Source organism: Engystomops pustulosus, chromosome 10 (assembly GCF_040894005.1).
Source record: "Engystomops pustulosus chromosome 10, aEngPut4.maternal, whole genome shotgun sequence".
NCBI lineage: Eukaryota > Metazoa > Chordata > Amphibia > Anura > Leptodactylidae > Engystomops > Engystomops pustulosus.
In genome coordinates, this window is record NC_092420.1 from 79,406,012 (window position 1) to 79,429,634 (window position 23,623).

General features: G+C 40.6%; 1 protein-coding gene across 2 annotated transcripts in view; it reads left to right on the forward strand.

Moving 5' to 3' along the window:
• TNR (tenascin R) overlaps window positions 1-23,623 on the forward strand; it is a 334,017-nt gene that overhangs the window by 249,503 nt on the left and 60,891 nt on the right. For both annotated transcript variants that reach the window (XM_072128599.1, XM_072128600.1), the window contains exons 8-10: window positions 3,987-4,172; window positions 17,775-17,864; window positions 20,898-21,161. In XM_072128599.1, coding sequence (XP_071984700.1) covers window positions 3,987-4,172; window positions 17,775-17,864; window positions 20,898-21,161 — 540 coding nt within the window. The remainder of the gene's footprint in view (window positions 1-3,986; window positions 4,173-17,774; window positions 17,865-20,897; window positions 21,162-23,623) is intronic.

The window sequence follows — 23,623 nt, forward strand, 5'->3', positions numbered from 1 at the left end:
GTGTGTGTGCATGCTGCTGCTGTGTGTGTGTGCATGCTGCTGCTGTGTGTGTGTGCATGCTGCTGCTGAGTGTGTGTGCATGCTGCTGCTGAGTGTGTGTGCATGCTGCTGCTGTGTGTGTGCATGCTGCTGCTGTGTGTCTGTGCATGCTGCTGTGTGTGTGCATGCTGCTGCTGTGTGTGTGCATGCTGCTGTGTGTGTGCATGCTGCTGCTGTGTGTGCATGCTGCTGCTGCTGTGTGTGTGCATGCTGCTGCTGCTGTGTGTGTGCATGCTGCTGCTGTGTGTGCATACTGCTGCTGTGTGTGCATACTGCTGCTGTGTGTGTGCATACTGCTGCTGTGTGTGTGCATGCTGCTGCTGTGTGTGTGCATGCTGCTGCTGTGTGTGTGCATACTGCTGCTGTGTGTGTGCATGCTGCTGCTGTGTGTGTGCATGCTGCTGCTGTGTGTAAGCTACAGGTATGCTGCATGTATATGCTGTGTGTATGTTGCTGCCTGCTGTGTATGATGTTTTGTGTGTATACTGTTTATGTATGCTGTGTATGCTGCTGTGTGTATGTTGCATGTATATTCTGTGTGTGTATGATGCTGTGTGTGATGCTGTATATGATGCTGTGTATGCTGCTGCCTGCTGTGTGTGATGTTGCGTGTCATGCTGCGTGTGATGCTGCGTGTGATGCTATGTATGCTGCTGCCTGCTTTATGTGATGCTGTACATGCTGCTGCCTGCTGTATATGATGCTGTATATGATGCTGTGTGTCATGCTGCGTGTCATGCTGCGTGTCATGCTGCGTGTCATGCTGCGTGTCATGCTGCGTGTGATGCTGTATGTGATGCTGTATGTGATGCTGTATGTGATGCTATGTTTGCTGCTGCCTGCTGTATGTGATGCTGTGTATGCTGCTGCCTGCTGTATGTGATGCTGTGTATGCTGCTGCCTGCTGTGTGTGATGCTGCGTGTGATGCTATGTATGCTGCTGCCTGCTTTATGTGATGCTGTACATGCTGCTGCCTGCTGTATATGATGCTGTGTGTGATACTGCGTGTGATGCTGTATATGATGCTATGTATGCTGCTGCCTGCTGTATGTGATGCTGTGTATGCTGCTGCCTGCTGTATGTGATGCTGTGTATGCTGCTGCCTGCTGTATGTGATGCTGTGTATGCTGCTGCCTGCTGTGTGTGATGCTGTGTATGATGCTGTATGTGATGCTGTGCATGCTGCTGCCTGCTGTGTGTGATGCTGTGTATGATGCTGTATGTGATGCTGTGTATGCTGCTGCCTGCTGTGTGTGATGCTGTGTATGCTGCTGCCTGCTGTGTGTGATGCTGTGTGTGATGCTGTGTATGCTGTATATGATGCTATGTATGCTGCTGCCTGCTGCGTTTGTATGCTGCTGCGTGTGATGCTGTACATGCTGCTGTCTGCTGTATATGCTGCTGTATATGATGCTATGTATCCTGCTGTATGTGATGCTGTGTGTGCTGCTCCCTGCTGTGTATGCTGCTGCCTGCTGTATGTGATGCTGTGTTTGCTCCTCCTGCTTACTTATTTTAGTCCGCATTTGACCCCCTCAGTTACTCTTTTGCCCCCTCCATCTACCACCTGGTGATGTACCAGCAAGATCCTCTGAAGAAGAATGTAAATCATGATTCATTATAGGAGTAGTGGTTTATTTCATATATATGGCTGATGTATGTATAGATTAGAAATGTGTATTAATGTGGAATGTTAATGTAGTAAGTTGTATATATGTAGTAAGTGGTATGTATGTATTTGTACAGATAGAATGTGTTGCGTATTTATGTGCTTTTAGTGTAAATACTATTTAATTTATGGGGGACAATTATCACTGCTTCTGTGCCACTTTCTGGGGTAGAAGAATTGAAATAATCACAATTTTTGCAGCGGTAAGCAATCAGAGCCCGGTCTTTTGTATTGTTTTAATGCAAGACACCAGGTTCTGGTTACCGATCACATGTGTTTCCATAGGAACGTATACACAATCCGGTCAAGGCCCGCCCCTGTACACATAGCGCTAGTGTTAAGTTGCGTATGTAAATTCAGTGGGCTGAATATAGAAGGAGATCAGGGCTAGGATTTTATTTTTTTTTTGGGGGGGGGGGGGGCAGCATTTCAGTTTTCGCCTCAGGCAGCAAAAAAGCTAGAATCGGCCCTGTTCAAACCCCTTAATGTGTCTAAGACTACGTATTCAGGGTGCTTCTTGTTCAAGTTGAAATCCAACTTTTCGTCAAATGGTGCATTGGTGTGACACCCATAAAATATTAACCTCTTAAGGACTGCCCATAGTAATACCATTCTCCTACACGTGGTAATCTAGGAATACTGTGCCCAGGCTCTTCCATGTTTTCTTCTGTAGACGGAATCTATCTATAAAGAGTTCCATGTACTTCTTCTAGAGGTTATGACTGTCGAGAGAAGTTCACAAACTGAAACCTCTCCATACAGGGCAGGTATCTACTGTATTATACAGCAGGCATCTGCAGCTAACTACTGCGAGCAGTGCAGGCAACAGTCTTGGCAGTTAACCTGTTTGTTGTCGTAGTCAAAGCCGATCATTTCACATAAAAAGCAATTTCTCGTTGGTGCGGCCATTTTGCGGCCGATTGACACATCCCCATGACATCATAGGGGGTTGCATTGGGGCTCATTTACTTACATTTCCACACGAGTGTCCGACGATAATGCCCTGTGCCGCGATTCTCTGAGATCGTGCGCCCGATATCCTGGATGTGTCGCTTCCCCACTCAGGTCCGACGGAGTGCACCATCTTTAAAGTGGTGCATGTAAGTGATTGGGCTTGTAACACAATTTGAAAGTTAAATCCCGCGCTCAGTTCCAATCATTCGGATCGTCCGACGGCACGGCCCCCAATTTGTGTTGCATGGAAACCAGCTGTGCCAAAAACTGATTGTGTGCGACACAATCCCAGCGCAAACACCTGTTAAATACCTGTCCAAGCCGAAAGTGCGATCTGCGACCCCCATTATGAGCCCCATTACCTCTGGCAGGCTGCAATATAAGAGCTGTATATTCACTGTTGTATTGCCGTATATTGCATGATCAGACCCCTTAGTGTTCAAACATCCTAGGGAACCTAAAAGAAGAGGTAAATAAAAAATTTAAAAAACTGTAAAAATATTTTAAAAAGTAAAAATTCTAAGAAAATTCTAATCATAAACATGTCAGATATCGCCGCACCCAAAAAGTCCAGATCTATAAAAATTCAAAAACGGTTATTCCCTGCAGTGAGACTCGTAACGGTAAATAGCACAAAAATGTCCGAATTGCCATTTTACAACGCATATAATTTTCCCCAGAAAAGTAGAAATTAAAACGTCAGCATTGTCCAATTTTGCCTTGCGCAGCTCTGTACACCCAAGTATCAAAAAGTTATTCGCCTCAGAAAAGGGCAAAATGCTAAAAAATATTTGGTACAAAACTTTTACATTTTTAAAAAATCCATTAAAATCTAACAAAACAATATTAAATAAATTTACTATTAAAGCGATTGTAGCAGCCCAAAGAATACAGGGGAGGTGTGTTTTGGATGGCACAGTGAAAGTTGTAAAAACAGTTTCCAGAAAAAATGGCGCTAATGCATTTTTTCTCCAATTTAATCACATCTCGAACTTTTTCCAGCTTCCTAGTACACTACATGGAACATAAAATACTGTCACCAGAAAGGACAATTAAATAAGTTATGAATTTTCAAAGACAGGGAGTGAAAAATGGAAAAGCAGAAATGAAAATGTCCTGGGTAAATCACCAATTTTGTGTTTATGAACACCTTATCATGGCTTTTCATACTTGGCTATACAATATTTTTGGCAGTGTATAGCCCGCCCATGAGAACAGGCCACTCCCACATATTACTAGTGCACCCGTACTTCCACACGAATTCCCTGTTGACTACTTGACAACTAACATACCAAATTGTTCCCTTTTGCCCCTCTCTAACAGAGCTTGATGCCCCCAAAAATCTACGTGTTACTTCTCGTGCATCAACAACTTTAGAACTGGAGTGGGACAACAGCGATGCAGAGGGTGACGGGTACCGAGTAGTGTTCAGCACCTTGGCAGGAGATCAGTATCATGAATTGAAGGTACCACGGAATATTGGTCAGACCACGAGAGCCACGCTTACAGGTAAGTGTTTAAAAATTGTCAAGAATGTAGTTTTTTTTTCTACTAAAAATCTTTCTTCAAGATGTTCATTGTTGGCCATTTCTGTAGTGTTCTATGGGTGTGTCCACATATATTTGTTATGGTGAGGATTGTGGAGCAATCTGTCCAGGTGTCAGGCGCACCTGAATACAAATGGGAGGCTAAAAAAAATTTACCCCAAAGCTTTTTGTAAGTTATTTAGGGGTTTGAATTACTAAACAGTCTTTAACTATATATAACTAAGTAATTTATCAGGATGTACAGTACAAGAATGCTATGGACAGCTATGAAGTGCTCTATGCTACATTATTGATGGGCGGCCTCTCACCCTGCTGCTATCTGAGAAGACGTCCAATGCAAACTTTTCAGGACAATGTTAGGTCAAAACACATTGCACCAAATGTGCACTTTAGTATTCTTATTTCCTATAGTTTTTTTTTTCAACTGTATTTCAAACTATTTTTAAAATAATGCAATCACTCTCCTGTTCTCTCCTGCCTTAGGAAGTTGTAAAAGGAATCCTAAAGAATCATTTAAAGTGAACCTGTACCCAGAAATGTTATAATGTTATAATACCCTGTGCTGATTTTAAAAATGCCTTTGTCAGCATTCTTAATCACTTCAGTACTTTATAAAATGTTATTTCACATTATCTGGCTCCCTATCAGCAGTGTGTGGTGAGTCCCATGGGTAAGGGGAGTTAGCTGCAGCAGCCTGTTTTCTTCCTATGAGGGAAGGACACATCAATCCCGTTTACAAGTAAAACATAGTTGAGGTAACCGATAACAGAAAGTCTAAAAAACTAGGCAAACAATATAAAGCTGACAACAACAAGACAAGGGGAAGGACAGTAGGAAAGATGGGGCAGGTTGCGAACCAATTCCTTTTAGTGTAGGAAAGGGGAACGAATGCGCCAATGATAAAAAATCTCACACTTGGGCCGTAGTGGAACAGTGCGTATCCCAGGGAACCCATATTAGGTCAAATTTGTCAACCCTATTTTGCAAAAGTGCTGTCAAGTGTTCCATTGTTCTTTCTTATTTTATAGGGGCAATTAAGTCAAGTCTTGATGAGGAGCAGTTTGTTTCCATTTAGAGGCATTAAGGCATTTGTTTCCGCAAACCCGATGGAAAAATATTAAGTAGATACGCAGCTGGGTCCATGGGTATTGCTCTACCTAGGACATCTCCGAGCTCTTGTTCCACTGTGCGCCAAAAAGGGGTAATAAATGTGCAGGTCCAAAATTTCCTATAGTTTTAATGGCAATACCCAGGGTAAAATTATGCTATGCCTGGTGCAGGGCCTGAGGGTGGTGGAACAAGCACAGGCTATGACGCAATCAGGACCTGGCAAAATACTGCCCCGCCGCATGCCAGGCACCGGATTTATCATGATCAAAGAGAAATAGACACACAAATGTCCAAAAAATATTTAATAATATACTATGTTATAAAACATATAGGGGAAAAAAAAAAGCATTGCGCCTACAAAACATAAAGCAGCACACGCCTATTCACCTGAAGCGGCACACGATAGAGAACCCATGTTTGTTCTTTATTTTCGTGTTACTTGCTACAACATTCAACTGGCATTAAATTAATATATCAAATTTGGAAATAAAAAGCATATTTTTTCCAACTTTTTGAAATCTTTACCCCAATTGAGGCAAAAAGGAAACAAACCAAAAAAAAAAAAAAACAAACCAAAAAAAACAAAAACAAAAAAAAGAAACTGGTCACATGTGTCACGAAAAAAACAAATCAAGGTCATTTTGGATCATTGCAAAAATGTTAGAAAGTATCCGGTCCCTATGGTATTAATATTAGTGTATTGGCTGAACTCATGGAAATCAATGGCTTCCGCCAACATGTCTCTAGTGTGCGTGGCCGGAGATAACCCATCACATTGTAGCCCTTCCATCCAGCGCCATTAGACGTGCCTGACATCTGGCACATCCGTTTTCTCTGCTGTCTTGTAGGCCCCGGCCCTATAACTATATGTTATTTGGCAATTGCAGCTTTTGATGCCGTAGTGTAGCTTCACTGTCACTTTGGCTTCGGGGATATTGCGGAATGAACTTTCCTTTGTATTATTGTTCCTTTTACTTTTCAGCCAGACATTACACATAAGTATTACCTGACATATATACCCTTGAAGTCTCGGGAGTAATCACACACAGGGCAGCGCTCACTCGCAGCTTGATTCCCGTCTTATTTTGTAGAGGGGTCTGAGTAGCTGATATTTGGGTCAGCAGGTGTAATTATGGAATCGATTTGTCACGCTGTGTTGCTACTTTTTGGAGTGTTCTTATTCCAAGGACTCTTAGGAATCTGTGTTTTCTGCTGATTACATCTCTGCTGATTTTTAGCGAACAGTCACTGCCTGACACTCGGGTTTTTGATATATTGTTTGGGTCTATGGCAGCAATGGTTTGGATGGTTTTCGAACTACTGTAAAATAATGCAATCACTCTCCTGTCCTCTCCTGCATTAGGAAGTAGTATAAGGAATGCTAAAGAATCATTTATAGCAAACCTGTACCCAGAAATGTTATTTTCAGCTGGTGACAGGTTTAAATAGCCTGTGTTGATTTTAAAAATGCCTTTGTCAGCATTTTTAATCATTTCAGTACTTTATAAAATGTTATTCCACATTATCTGGCTCCCTCTCAGCAGTATGTGGTGAGTCCCATGAGTAAGGGGAGATAGCAGCTTGTGTCTCAGTCTCCTCTCTTCTACACTCATCCAGCTCCATCCACACCTCTTCCTGTCATGTGCATTGAGGGATGGTGTGGAGGAGAGGAAGAATGCATGAGGAGACTGAGACACAGGCACACAGGCTGCAGCAGCTGTCCATCCTCTTCCTCCTCCGGGGTTCACCACTTGCAGGGAGCCAGGTCATGTGGAATAAAGTTTTATAAAGTACTGAAATTATTCAGAATGCTGAAAAAGGCATTTGTGACAGGTTAGCTTTAAGAATAAACTTACATTAAATGCAGTTTTTCAGTTCAGACCAGTAATTGCTATAGTGCTAGCCAAGTCTCATCTTCACTTTTTGTTCGGGATACTTTTCAAAGTGCAAAATGAATGCGGCTTTGAGTCTGATCCATGGAGATGTCACATACGGTCACAATGAGATTTCTTTTACCACCTAAGTGATGTTTTTCTGAGTTTTATTATCCTATATACTCGAGTATAAGCCGACCTGTATATAAGCCCAAGTACCTAATTTTAACACAAAAAAGTGGGAAAACCTATTGACTCAAGTATAAGCCTAGGGTGGTAAATGCATTGGTGCCAGCCCACGCCCCCCAGTATCTAGCCAGCTAGTGAACCCCAGTATCTAGCCAGCCCATGGCTCCCATTATATAGCCAGGACATTCCCTCGCCAGTATATAGCCCGCCAGCTCCCCAGTATATAGCCTGCCTCTGGTCCCTGGTATACAGCTTTCTTCCAGCAAGCCGGCGCAGGCTATGATGTCAGCAGCTGCCAACGGAGGAACAGAAGACCTGCGAAGGGCGCTGGAAAGGTGTTTTGACTTTTTTTCATGACTCGAGTATAAGCCGAGTTCGAGTTTTTGTCCATTTTTTTATGTTTTATTTTCCCTTTCTTTTCTGAAATGACAGGGGGTCCTGGGACTTTTGACTCATCCTTTGTGCCACAAATTACTAGACGCGTTGGATCGCTCAGGCCATCTCCTGTAGCAATGGAATAAGTAGGCCTCGGCTTGTGAATAATATTATCCGTATTATCCAGGCGTAATACTCCATATTCAGAACGGGGAAAAGATTTACTATTTCTAGAACATGTAATAGAAATCCATCTCGCGGAAAAAAGGCCAACAAGTCAATGTGAGGCTGGAGAGACAAGAGGAGGAATTTAAAGTGTTGTTTTTCCAGTGATTTTTAGTAGACAGCCTTAACCAAGACGCAGCTTCTGGGAATCTCGTATGTGTCTGTACGCCTCGGTGACCAGGCGAATGTGTCCCCAGCACGGAGACTGGAAAAGACACACATAAGTGAGGAGATAAGAAACTCTTATTATATCCGCTATACATCCAAGCGGATAGATGAACAGAGCTGCAGTCAGGTCAGGATATTGCCTGTCTCCATGTGATATTATGAGATAGAGGAGTCTCATACCTGCCTATTTTGTCTTATAAAGATTAATGGGGCTGTCAGGTCGTCATTGAGACTGAGCGATGGCATCAGATAATCTACTTCAATAAACATATCTACACCTCCTCGGCTTTACCTGCATCTGTTCTGTGCTCAAATGTCTTTATATCTGGAGGGTAGCAATTATATATTGCTTTCAAATAAAGATTTATCCTCTGTATTTCTGGGTCTAGACTAAAATATTGCACATGGTTGCTCTTTCAGTCTTATGTTAAGAAAACTGGGAAATTGCGCCTAAAAAGGGGGTTTGTCTTGGATTAAAGTATTTTTTTTTTCTTTTGCTTTCACTTAATCATACTTTTGTGAATGGAGGTGAACTGCAAAAATGGACACAGGTTTTAATATATTATTGGGTCTGCTGCAAAGGTTAAAAGATGGTCTCGCCATTCAGGGCCGGGGTTAGGAGGCAGCACACTGGGCATTTGCCCAGGGCCCCCTGTCCTAAAGGGGCCTCCTGCATGTAGACTTGTGGGCATTGCTCCTTTAATACCCCTTAGTTGAATGCCTGGGTGAAGATGCTTATCATCTCCTGTCTATCTATATATCTATCATTTATCCATTTAGTTATCGATCTCCTATAATTTGTCTATTTCCTATCTTTATATTTATCTACCTCTCTATCTCCTATCTATTATCTATCCATCTATAAAACAATCTTCCACCTCTCTTCTACTGTATCTATCTATCTATCTCATATCTATCTATCTATCTATCTATCTATCTATCTATCTATCTATCTATCTATCTATCTATCTATCTATCTATCTAATAAAAATCTATTCTCTATATAGTGATCTATAGATAATCTACTTTATATATTTCTACATATATAACTCTATCATCTATCTATAAATTTATATCATCATTTATCTTCTATCATCAATCTCTCTGTCATCTGTCTATCTCCTATAAAATTTTCCTACAGCCCCATAGTACAGATACTTACCTTCTACTGCTTGTAAACTACACAGTGCTATTATTGTGCACAGGCTAATGGGGTCAATACTAGTGACTGTGACTGTAAAATAGTTTTATTTTGGGGCCCCCATTTGAGGTTTGCCCAAGGCCCCACTTTGTCTAACAAAAGGAAATAAAGTCTTTCTTTCAGCTCACCGACATGTAGGAGGCCATATGAGGATCGGGCGCACGGAGCAAAGAAGTCGGGCCGCTCCGAGACAATGTGGAAGAACAAACGAAGGTAAGCTCCAGCGAGGATCCAAAAATGTGGGAAGTCAAGAAAAAATATGAAAAAATAAAAAAAATGGAAGCATAAAAACTAACTTTTAATTCATAAGGTTAAAAAACCATGTGCACATACTGGCTAGTATGACTAAGGATTGACTTCCGAAACGCGTCATGGCTTTTTTCTTTCCCATGTGCACATGTTTTTTTAACCTTATGAATTAAAAGTTAGTTTTTATGCTTCCATTTTTTTTATTTTTTCATATTTTTTCTTGACTTCCCACATTTTTGGATCCTCGCTGGAGCTTACCTTCGTTTGTTCTTCCCCACTTTGTCTAAACCTGGTCCTGTCGCCATTCGCTGCAAAGGAAAGCACTATTAATTCCATGGTGCTGAACAATTAGTCAGGGGTTCACATACTTTACGACAAGGACAAATACAAGTACAAAATACGAAAACTACAATGATCAGGAAGCAGGTGGAAGAAGGACCCTGTCTGTGAGGGCTCACAGTCTATGTGGGAGGGTAATGGGAGACACAAGGTTAAGGGGGGCAGGATAAGAGTAGTAGTACTGTGCAGTGCATATATATTCAGGATGAGAGCAGTAGTATTGTGCAGTACATATATATTCAGGATAGGAGTAGTACTGTGCTGTATCCATATATGGACAACAGAAGTAATAATACTACAATACTGTGCAGTACTTATATACACAAGAAAGGTGTAGTGGCACTGTGCTGCTTTCATATATACAGGATAGGAGTAGTAGTACTGTGCATGGGTTTCCTATTTATACAGCATAGGAGTAGTAATACTGTGCTTTACCCATATATACAAAATAGGAGTAGTAGTACTGTGCTTTACCCATATATACAGCATAGGAGTAGTAGTACTGTGCTTTACCCATATATACAGCATAGGAGTCGTAGTACTGTGCTTTACCCATATATACAGAATAGGAGTAGTTGTACTATGTTTTACCCATATATACAGAATATGGGTAGTAATACTGTGCTTTACCCATATATACAGAATAGGAGTAGTAGTACTGTGTTTTACCCATATATGCAGAATAGGAGTAGTAATACTGTGCTTTACCCATATATACAGAATAGGAGTAGTTATACTGTGCTGTGCCCATATATACAGGATATGAGTAGTAATAATGTGCTGCCTATATATACAGGATAAGGGTAGTAGTACTGGTCTGACCTATATATACAGGTTGGGAGTAGTAGAGCTAAGCTGTACCCATATATACAGGATGGGAGTAATAGTATTGTGCCTAAATATACAGGATAGGACTAGTAGTGCTGTGCTATGTTCATACATGCAGCAAATGGGTTCTAATACAGTGTAGTGCCCTTATATACATAGGATAGGAGTAGTAGTACTGCAATGTGCCCACATATAGAGGACAGGAGTAGTAGCACTGTGCTGTACCCATATGTACAGGATAAGAAGTAGTAGTACTGTGCTTTTCTTATATATATACAGGAGTAATATAGGAATATATAGTAATATAGGAGTAATAGTACTGTGTCTAGAAATACAGGATAGGAGTAGTAGTGCTGTGCTATGTTAATACTGTGTAGTGCCCTTATAAAGAGTATACAGGATAGGAGTAGTAGTGCTGTGCTATGTTCATACATGCAGCAAATCAGTAGTAATACTGTGGAGTGCCCTTATATAGAGTATACAGGATATGTGAATCAATATTGTGCTGTGCCCTTATTGTATATGCAGGATGGGAGTAGTAGTATTGTGTTGTGCCCATATATGCAGGTTTGGGGTAGTAGTAGTAGTAGTAGTGGACTAGAGTAGTTTGGATTATCATTATATTTTTTATGCCAGGGGCCGTATTCTTGCATTTGCTGTATTTTTCCAGTTATCTTTGCAGGTTTGGGGCTGAGCCTGTATGTTGCATGTTATTTAATCATTATCGTATTTCAGGCAAGAGCTAATCAAATTTCCCAATTACCATCCAGCCACTTCATGCATCAAATTATTCTCTAAGCAACCTCTGAAGAATATCTTATATCTTTCTACGGTTGCTTAACAAATAATTTCAAGATACTAATCTTAATCTAGCCTTCAAGATACGACAGCCCTGCTTAATATGATTATCAAAATTCTTAATATTGTACTGAACCGTGCAAAAGTCGTAGGCTATTATTTTGTTTATTTCCAATTAAAACAGCCGTTAAAGGGGTTGCCTGACTTTGCAAAAAATTCTAGAGGTAAGCTGTACCTGCCTACTCTGGTGCCTCCGGCGTCCTCCACCATTCCTCGGTGCTCCGCGCCTGTTTGTTTACAGATGCACGGTACCTCTGCCCCGACTACTTCCTGTTAAATATTACAGATTTACAATAATTTATTACACTTCCGGATGCCTCGCATGTCCACCCATCACCATGTCCCAGTCACTAATACCACTATTAATCCTATAGTATCAGGAGATGGAAAAAAGCAAATATTTCAGAGAAAATTACTGATCAATTTCAGCTACTAAATGTAAATGGGATTTCCTGGCTAAAGACATTGACAATGTAAAGGGGTTAGCCCACGAAGACAAGATTCTTAAATATACTCGGGATAACAAAATATCACATTCTCTAATTCACTATTGTTAACAGAAATATAGAATTTCACAGATACAATTCCAACCTGCCTCTAATAGTCTATCAGTGTACACAATTTTGGTTGTCCCTGGATACGACCTTAAATCTTCTGACTGGATTCATCTCGTGAATAGCTTCTTCTGTCTGCACACTGCACTGCTCCCTGACTCCTGCCCCTCCCCCCTGCTTTACAACACCAGCTCAGACACCAGCACTTCCTGCTGGCAAGCAGCAGCATGCAGAAACTTACTCTACAAGCAACAGTGAGATAATGGTCTTCATAGCAGAACTGAGAGTGTCATTGTGTGTTATATGCATCTCATGAATTTCATCTCTGATCTGTCTCGTCTCTTTTTCTATGGGTCAGATACTAGTAGAATGAACAAAAGCTAAATGAAAGTGTAGATAAACCATGTACCCTCATAATCTAAGCAGATTGTTAGCACACAGCATCTCATTGCACAGATGAATCATGAAGTGTCTGCTTAGATGAAATTCACTTTAATTTTTTTATTATGAGTGTACATGTTAGGAAATGTATACAATTAGAATTGGGGATAGTAAATGCATATAGGGATACAGGTACTAAAGGTGCATAGGTTAGGGTTTAGGTTAGGAAATGTCTAAATATCTTGTATTCAGACCATTCAGCCCATATACTTCCATCAGATATACAAATTTGGTGTTCTAGCAGAAATCCACTACTTTTAAGTCTATTTTGTTCTCTCGGGAATGGCTTTTTGACCACTTTGTATCTAGTCAGACCCATTGTATTGACCCTTCTCCAGTAGAGTGGATCTTGATTATCTTCCATCTCTCCAAGCTTTCAGTAACTATGGTGACCGTGTTATGATCTACCAACTCTTGTACAGTTCACAGACCAATTTTCTGTATAGAACTTTTTGAACTACATTGTTGGAAACTCATAAACGACTTTTCTGTTGACTTTCCTTGTCCTTATGTAAGTGGATTAGTCTATATCTGATCTAACAAATATCTTCTTAAGCCATATTAGATTTATATTCATGTGAAACAAATCAGAAATGCAACCAAGCTGCATCGGGTAGATGTAATGTATGTGTTATAATATGTGTGAATGTTAACATATTCTAGTTGGTTTTTTGTAAGAATCATTTTGTAATTATAAAACGTTAAGTATTAGAATCATCTGTATTTCCTAACAGTTGAAAATAAAAGAAACACACCTCCAGGAAATAAAAATTTATTTTTTAAAATTTTTATGCTATTTTTAGGAATTTTTGATGACATTGTTTTTTAAAAAAACCCTCCATATTACTGGACTTTATCTACAAGATAAGCAATAGTTGTGCAGCTCATGAGGGTCTCGCTACTAAGCAGGAACTCTGCCCTATGTCCCCCATTTAAATGGAATAAAGGTCATGTAATTGTATGCTGGCTTTATTCAAAGTCTGATATAGTTAGCCAAGGTCTGTACTCTGTTCTCCAAAAATACTGGGAACACAGATAACCCTTGGTCATGATTGGTGGGGTTACGACAGTTGGACCCCCATCAATTAGATACATCCCCTACTGATCAGCTGTGCTTTTGGGGTAATCCCTTGAGAGACTTATACGGCACCAAATTATACAAAAAAACTTTCCTAAATTATATACAGAACTGTGGATACTGGAAATATAATACAATCTGGAATTTATAAAATCTCTCATCTTTTCATAGAATTTATTAATGACTGTGTTAATAATTAGGGAGTATTACAATGGTCAATATGATCAGAAAACTTTAGATGTTTTTGTCCATGGCTCTACAGGGCTGCTCTGCTTGGGGCTGTGATTGACAGCTTACTCTGCAAGGTTTAGTTCCTTTGGGTGAGCTGGGTGTGTGTTCTGTGGTAAGCTGGGTGGTTTCATCCTGGAGCTTTGTGTGTGCGTATCTGGTGTGGGTTGAGTGATGAACGGCCAAACCAAATAGTTGCTGCTGGAACTCCTCATATACCTTCTCATCCCTTTACCCAGTTGCTGGTTATGCTGGTCTCTTGCTAGTTTCTACTGTCTCTATTATATTTTTCTGCATACTATCACCTATGCTTTCTTATCCGACTAGGATTTGCCTAACGATTCTGTACCTCTCCACCATTTTGGTTTTGACTTCTGACTTCACCTGCATTGTCTTTTTGTCTGTAAGTCTCTCTCTGTCAATCTACCATCTCTTCTGAGCACATACTTAGTGTCGGGACTGTTGTCCAGTTGCCACCTGTGGTTTTAGCGCAGAGCCTGGCAACTAGGCAAGGACTAAGGAACTGGATTAGCTCACCTTTCTCTGTCCTGACACCTCATTTATACTAGTTGGCACTTTATGTTCCTTAGGTTATTGTAGGCTCATATCTGAATTTTCATCTCTGTTTGCCAGGTGGGTTTGGCAGTTACTGGACTTTATGGACTTATAGTGGGTGAAGCCCATTACTTTGATCATCTGGCCCATAGAATTTCTTCTGATGGGTTAATCAATTTGACTGATCAGTTGGTTTGACCAGTTTTTGTCTAGGGACAATGGGCCATTGATAGGTAGTCATTGTTATGATTTCCCCCTCTTATCCTAGATACAGTTTCATATTCCTAAGATTCCTATGGTTCTAACCTGAGTTCTGTATTTTCATAAGAATCAAAATGAGGATCTTCACCAAGGGCACCCAATGTACTCTAATGACTATATTGGGATTGTCAGCTTTCTATCATACTCTTCATCACTTTATGTTATCACACATTTATGAGGGAATCTGTAGCACATGTGACGCCAGCCACGATATGATTGAGATGTTTTGAGCAGTAAAAGTTTCTTATTCCGGCACATACTGCCTAGGAAAAGATATAGCAGGCTGCCATGATCTAAGTGAATACTATATTAAGAAGCAGCTGAAAGTGTTGACCTGATTATATGATGTGTTATTGTATTCCTGACAACCGTGACTGGTTTTGATGGTGCAGTATTGTAAGGAATGGCGGTTTTGGTATAAATTGTCTTTATTGCTATATACGGTGGATAAAGCTCCTCGGAGAGAACTGAGCAGAACAGGAGAGAGAACCATTTATCAAGGTCCAGGATCAGATTCCTGGTTACAGTACATAGTACATTGGCTCACGGTGTGAACATCTTCTTGTATGATTAATGACCTTGTGGCGTAAAGCTGCTCACCCAGATTGTCAGCGAAAGATTTATCTCGAAATCTAACAGGACTTTAATTTGTTTTCCGCAGTTTTCTAACTACTCTTGATATTTCAACTTTCTAAAAACATATCCGATTTCACATTACAAAAGGTTTCGCAACAGTACAGCAAAGTATTAATGGGTACGGAGTGCCATATAAATCAACGCGACAGGATTCATTAGCTTTCCTGACATCAGTGTCTCTAATTCATAAACCGCATCCGATGACATCACGGTATTTCATCTCATCTGTTCAGGGCATATTTTATTGTTTTGTCATTCCTATAAGTGACCATTCATTAAGCGATCCCCATGGATCCCGCCTCTGACTATGCAATTTACCCTGCAGAGGCCACTACAGGAGAGATTGAGCATTACATGATAATAAAGGTCTAAACAATATGTGGTGACATGGATGACCTCTCCTTGGAAAACCAAAGGATCTAGAATGTGAGGTCCCATTGCCTGATCCTTCTCTTCTCTGCCTTTGAGGGAGAGTCAAAACCAGGGGTAAACTTGAGTGAGCGTATGGTCACACGATGGCTAAGAGGATGGCTCTTAGCCTAGAGGGCCAATAAGGCATCTATTTCCCATATGAGTAGACCAGTACTATAGACAATTCCTTATACTTGAGGTACCTGGTACCGATTTACTGTTTCAACCTACCTGCTTAAGTTAAACCTTTTATCAGAAGGCCCTCATACACATCGGCAAAATCATTGGGTTCGGCCACCATCAAACTACTGTGTATGACCTTCTAAGAGACGTAGCTTGGTATGCCTTGGGATGGGTGTACAAGTGAAAGTGAAAAAAATCTCTATGTGTATATCACTTTTACCCAGTTACAACAGGAAGTGCTGCTGTGGAGCACAAACTGCTTCTTTAAAAAGTGAACATCATTATCGTCTTAATGTCTTTGTAATAAAGGGTTTTTAAAATGATTATAAAACCTACAGGCAGTCATGGCAACTTTGTGGCTCCCACCTGTTTGCTTCTGCTTTCAGCTGCAACAGAAGTGGCAGGGATGAACTGAGTTGTGTTGGTCCACCAGATAATCAGAGGATCCTCTGGTGGGCCCAACCCCATTCAAACCCAAGAGTCGATTTTAGAGGTGTAGTAAGGAGACAACCTCACTTCAAGTTATAATTCTGAGATCAGATGGAGGCTGGGTCCAGGATCATGCCCAAGATTGGATTCTAGGAGTGTAGTGAGAAGACAACCCCACTTAGAGGCTACTAGGGTCTATGTTTCTGAGATGAGATGGAGGCTGGGTAGGATAAAACCCAAGAATAGATTCTAAAGGTGTAGTTAGAAAACAACCCCACGTGAAAGCTTCTAACGGTGTATATTTTGGAGATCAGATGGAGACTGGGCCCAGGATCAAACCCAAGAATGGGTCCTAGAAGTCTAGAAAGAAGAAAACCCTACTTGGAGGCTATTATGGTAGATTTTTTTAAAATTAGAAGTAAGGTTGATCCAGCATCTCATCCTAGAATGGATTATGAGAAGGCATCCATACTTGCAGGCTAATAGGGTCTATTATCTGAGATCGGGCAGGGGGGTGGAGCCAGAACCGAACCAAACAATGGACCCTAGAGGTTCTAAGATCTACAGCCATAATTCCTGAACATAATAGCCAGAGCAGGGGGAGTATACTTTGCTTTTTACCTTACACCGTCCCAGGTGTTTTCATAAAAGCCCTTAAATTTATTTCCATATAAGGTAACTATAAATCTACCAAAGCCCTGAGTTGCCACATATGGTAGCGGAAATATGAGGTTAAAATTAAAGGAAGCAAAAATGTTCAAAGAAACATTTTGGGTAAAAGTTAGAGAATACACGTCCCATGTTAGTTTTCATAAAAGAGATGATAGAAGTCTGTTCCTTGCTTTATATTACTAAAACCACAATCATTTCATGTGATATTTTCTTTAGCAAATAAAACAAAAAAATTCAATTTACATCAAAAAGATATGAAGGCGCAGCACTAAGATGCCACTTTCAGGACATCAAAGAGAAGCAATTTTTCAGGATTGTGTAGCCTTTGTACAAGAAAGTGCATGTATCCGTCTCCGCATGAGGAGTTAAGTGACACGGATGGTAAAAGGAGACGTATTAATATCTTCATCTGGGGGTGTCGCTGCTCTCGTGTTATGTGCTTGAAAGCGTATCAGTTTAGAAGCAAGCTGACAAAAATTTGATTAAAACTTGATTAATTCGCTTTTTGCTCTTAACATGACACAGGAAGAATGATAAGCGGAATTACAGGAGTTTAAGATGTGTAAAAGGTTCCATTTCTGAGAGATAGATTTGATGATGAGAACATCACATGGAGGCAAGGCGGCGTGCGAATCGTTTGCTATGATGGACAGTGTGTGAGCCCTTGTCTTTCTAATCATTCTGTGTCCTTTTCTCCAAGATTTGATCCCAGGAACAGAATACGGAATTGGAATATCTGCCACCAGAGATAATCTTCAGAGCGCGCCCGCAACAATGAACGCCCGGACTGGTGAGTGATCGTCGCATTAGAAGTGGCCATGTGTCTGCCAGTTTGTTAATTCTACATCATTGTGGCTAATGTACTATTCATACTGCTGATCCTCAAGATTAAGACGTCACAAAAAACTGAACTTTATTTACAGGGGACCTGTCACCAGCTTTTACCCAAGTAAACTAACCCCCCCCCCCCCTAAGGTCGGGTATGAAATGCCCAATCTAAAATTCCATCTTTTATGTTGAACAGCCCTTGTTTATCTATAAAAAAAATATCACCTCCAAAGTCATATGCAAATGAGCTGAGAAGAGTCACTTTTTGCCATTGGTGAGTCACTTTTAGAGGGTAAAGGGGGATAGCCCATATTTAGGGCTCAGCAGTACCTAAAGATGTACCTTTGGTATCATAATAAAGCTAAGAATCACATGTTTTAATTGTTTTGAACTACAGACACAAGCAGCTAAAGAGATTGGGGCAGATTTAAAAAAAAGTGTCCTAGAAAGTGCAGAATTGGAGTAGACCCAACTTGTAGACCCAACTTGTATCACAACTTGTATGCCTGACTTTGTCGCAATTCTTGGTGCCAATCTTAGAATTGCGACTATTTCCCCCTCTATGCCACGTATGTAGCACTGGGCTGCAGAGTTGGCTGTTGTGGGGTGGGGATACCAGGTCTAGGCGCAGGCTATACCACAATTCTACACCAAGCAGGACCTGGTTTAGTACTGTTCTCGCAGGATACTGTATATGAAGTGTCCGGTGCCCCTAGATATATCCGGTGCGACTCGAGGAGTCAATATCAAGAACAGGAGCACAGAGCGCCTGGTAAATCTGATCCTTTGAGATCAATGATAGTTAGAAATGTATTACTGATGTCTAAGCCTGAATATGTTATGCAGTCTAGGTGACACCGGTTGTGTGTAAATGAGCCACCGTGACTTTGCGATACAAGTCCCTGGGCTACGGCTCAGTAGTAAGCAAGTCATACACTGAGATGTCATTGTTTGTGTTTGTGAACTCACTGATGCCTCATTAAAACATAGTAAGCCGTACGTCTGTCTGTGTCCCTTACATCCACTTAATTCTCTCAGCAGATACAATCAGATTTTCTAATGTGAGATCTGTCATTGGAAGTTGAAAGAAATCTCCACTGAAGCCGCTGACTGCCGGCGCTTCAATGTGGCTTATTTTTTTTTTAAAAAGAATTGTTAAGAGATTTACTTGGATGTTTTAAAATTGTATTTTATCATCTGCTGGCATGCCAGATGTGACTGGCGATGTTGCCAGCCTTGACTTAACACAATAACCTTGCCCCAAGACACAACGTAACATCAACCAATTAAATAAATTTGATAACATTTACCTCTAGGGAAGACGTTTTTCCACACGTTCACGAGGCAGATCTCTCTGTGCTATGAACCATTATTCTGGAGGCCGCTTTTTTGTAGTTTGCTAAAGAGTAAGGGTTACAATGAGGCATGAGCCATACCGGTGCCTCAAGGTAATTTAGTAATGCTTTCAATTTTTTGGCCTATGAATTGGATAAAAAGAAAAAGCAGAATAGAAATGATACATTGAAATGCCAGAAGGAACCAAGATGTTGAAAAAGTTAAAGATTACGATATAACCAATGATTTGTATTGCTTAGTAAAGGAAGGTTGTGTGAAAACAAGTGATCCACATGGTCTTCAATGGATTTAGTAATGAACAAATGGCAACCAATAGTGATAGGTGGTTAGGTGGATACTCTGGGTAGGCCAAGCCGCTCTTAATGTGATCATTTATGGTTGAGATGGACATTATCTCATGTTGTCTTCTTCTAAATGGTATAATTTATCCTTCTGACAATTTCTTAATGATATATAACAATAAGGTCATTGAAGTCGGGTCAGTAAGTCAGGTATAAAGTCAGGATTCACTTTGGAAATCTTGGGACTCAAAAGAAACTTTTTGAATTTTGAATAAAATAAACCATCTTGAGTACCAATCAGAGCCTCTTATGGAGTCATGGCAATATTTATAATTTAAGTTACATTAATGAGTGTAAAATTTTGAATACTTATAAGTATTTTTGAGGTGGTCAAACACCTACAGATGTTGTCCGCCAAATGAACGGCTATAGCTGATGGCTCTTTATCCTGACTCCCCTCCCAGAAACATGCATGGTATGTTGGATCAGGTGAGCCTGAGTTCAAAGGATTGGTCAGGTTGAAATTCTGCAGCCTGATTGTTAATGGCAGGGAAGTATTGGCACACAAGTATAGTCATAATGGGGGACATTAATCTGGACTTGTTTTTTGGTGCACAAGACCTGAAATAATCACAATTACTAGGAGACCACCACTATTCCACTAACTATGGCTTGCAACATTCAGAACTGAAAGTTTGCAGGCTATAGTGCAATTTGATGGTCCCACCAAATTAGATACATCAAATTAGAGCCCTTTGATGTATCCAGAGGGGGGGGGGGATTTCATCAAACGCCGGCATCAGAGGTGGATTAAGACTGCTATGGGCCCTGGGCTGTATGAATACTTTAGCCCCTTCAAGTCTGGAATTTACTGCCTACATATGCCACTAGAACCAAGCTTCTTAGGGAATGGAGGGTGTGTCCAGTTTCAGGACCTTTGGGGGGACCTTCAAAAGTCAAGAAATGGCTCTTGTGCCCATGTGTATTGAGAGCATGAACAGATTTCATAGGTGGAGGTCCTTCTCAGTATAAAATTTTGTGGGGGGTTTGGGTGGCCTTGGGCTTCCTCGAAAACCCCAGTCTACTGCCCAAATTGCCTATATCATTATACACTACTGGCCGGCACACAAGTGTTGATGTATTGTATATGTTCTCAAGTGTATTTAGCTGGTCACACTATAATTTCTGGACTTAGCTGAATTTGATCTTCTGTATATTGCCACCTGACCTTATATTTCTCAATATTTTGATACTATCATTGATTCTTTTCCAATCCGTAAGATTTATTACTCCCATGTTGTTGATTTCTGCAACCAAACCCAATGAAAAGTTCTTGCTTTTATGTCTTCATTATCTAGACTTGGACAACCCAACTGATTTAATGGTCCTGGGCTCCACAGACAAGACCATCTCCTTAGTCTGGACCAAAGCTCAGGGCCCCATCGACCATTACCGCATATCATTCACACCCTCATCTGGGATGGCTTCTGAAATCACAGTTCCTTCTGAAGTATCTCAGTACGACCTCACAGACCTGGAGCCCGGCACTGAATATACCATCACCATCATCGCAGAAAGAGGCCGACAGCAGAGCCGAGAGACCACGGTGGATGCTTATACCGGTAAGAATTCAAGCGATTATGTGTTTATTATGCAAACTATTGTGTTTTATACTCCCCTATAATCTGATTTTATTATTTTTGCCTGCATACAATTCACCCTGTAAACCTACTCCCACATTCCACCTGGTTAAAGCCTCTGTGATTTGTTTTACGGCTGCCTCACCGCTAAACAAATTAGGTCATAAATTTTACTTAAAGATCACCGCATATTTGTAACAATAAAATAAGTAAAGCTAATTATTTATAGGAGCCTATTCATTATGCTGACAATGACCGGACTTGCTTTGCGGCCTATCTATTAATTAATTATCCCTTGTCCGCGAGAAAACAATGTTTTAGACTTAAATTGTTTCTGGCATTTCTAGACAATATGCAAATCATATATGCTAATGTCGGCACACTCCTTTCTCTGCTCTTTCGAGTCTAGTTTTTTAAATTTTTTTATTTTAGAGCTTTCACTTATTAAATAGACTGCAAATGACTGTTTCTCCATTGTGGACCAAATGATTAGGACTCGCGAGATTTAGAGTAACAAGTGCAAAGCTGAAATTATTATCAAATGCCGCATTGTTCCAGGGAGTGCGGAAACTGGTGAAAAGCTTTTCTTTTACTGTTTTAGAAGAATAGAACGATGAAGCGGTAAAAAGTTATACAAAATGACAACAAAGAACTGCAGTAAGGGACATGGAAGAGAGTAGTAGAAAGGAGTTTTATGATATTATGGAGGTTTTATATACTATAGAGATAATTGGGTGCCTGCCAAGAGGCACTTGGAGAGAGGTAGGTCCAGCCATGGTATGTCACATCCCTTCTGGGACCCGTTTCTCCATTGAAACTAAATTGTTCGCATATCTGGCATATCAGGTATTAGACCCCTTTCACACGAACATGTGATATCTCTAGTCAAGTATTTCTGTGCTGTATGAATCCGCATATACGTGACATTTTTCATCCGTATGTCACTGTATCCATGCAGTATCCATATAAAATATTTGGCAACTGATGGATGATGAATGGCTGACTATTGGCTGACAGAATGCACCTCCCACTGGTTCAGCTCAGTCAATCTCAGTAAGATAAGGAGGCTAATGTTTAACTCTTTCCCTAATGCTTTAGCCCTCTGAGGACATTAGACTATCCAGGGCCTGTCTGTAAAGGGTGAGGTCATTACACACTTTACCAGGCTCTTTCCTTTCCTAAGGAAGAAGGACACATGAAATATTAGTCATCATCTCTTGCTACAGGTCCCTCCTATTTATTAGTGCATAGGCATGTAAACAAAGTGCACAGAGAGTCTGCATACAGCACTAAAGGAAGCATCAGGGATGATGAATCAATTGGTGAACATTCAGGGATGATTATTAAGGCAGTAAAGGCACATGGGCAATTTATGTTAAAGAGTGGCCAACCCCTTTAAGCCACACACACACAATCATACATTACTTCTCCAGTGACCGCTATAGGTGAAATTTAGTATTACATGGCATTTATTCCATGACTGACCATTGATGGGATTGAATGAATCTGAAAGAGAATCACTTCACTCACCTTGTGGTTCCTTCCTCTTGCACATTAGTTCTTATGGGGCACATTTACTTACCCATCCCATTGACGCCACCGATCCGGAATGTCCGAGGAGGATTCGGAGCTGCCGCGATTAACTTACAGCGTGCGCCCGATTTCTTGAATGTGTCTCTTCACCATCTTCTTCCCAATGTATGTGAGTGCTGATCTTGCGACACAATTTGAATTGTAAATTCTGCGGTTTGTCCGAATCAGTCGGGTTGTCTGACAGCCACGCCCCCTGATTTGTGTCGCATGCAAGCCGGCGCCGATGCGCCACAATCTGATCGCTTGTGCCTAAAAAACACTGTGTAAATTCAGGGCAAATCGGAAATATTCAGGAAAACCGACGGAAATGCGTCCAACGGACCCTTAGTAGATGTGCCTCTATGTCTTCTTTCCTACATACTTGTATGGATTATATGACTCCTCTGCATTGGAAGTGAAAGTAGTAGTTGTCCTTCTACCTGTTATTATTGAGCACATCCACTCCAGCTTAATACGCCTTGGTGACATCACATCTGATCAAAAAGTATCTGTAGATAAATAGATAGATATATAGATAGATAGATAGATAGATAGATATCAGATAGATAAATATATGAGATAGATAGATAGATAGATAGATAGATAGATAGATAGATAGATATGAGATAGATAGATAGATAGATAGATAGATAGATAGAACATAGATAGATAGATAGATAGATAGATAGATAGATAGATAGATAGATAGATATGAGATAGATAGATAGATAGATAGATAGATAGATATGACATAGATAGATACTCTTAGGGATAGATAGATAGATAGATAGATATGAGATAGATAGATAGATAGATAGATATGAGATAGATAGATAGATAGATAGATAGATAGGAGATAGATAGATAGATAG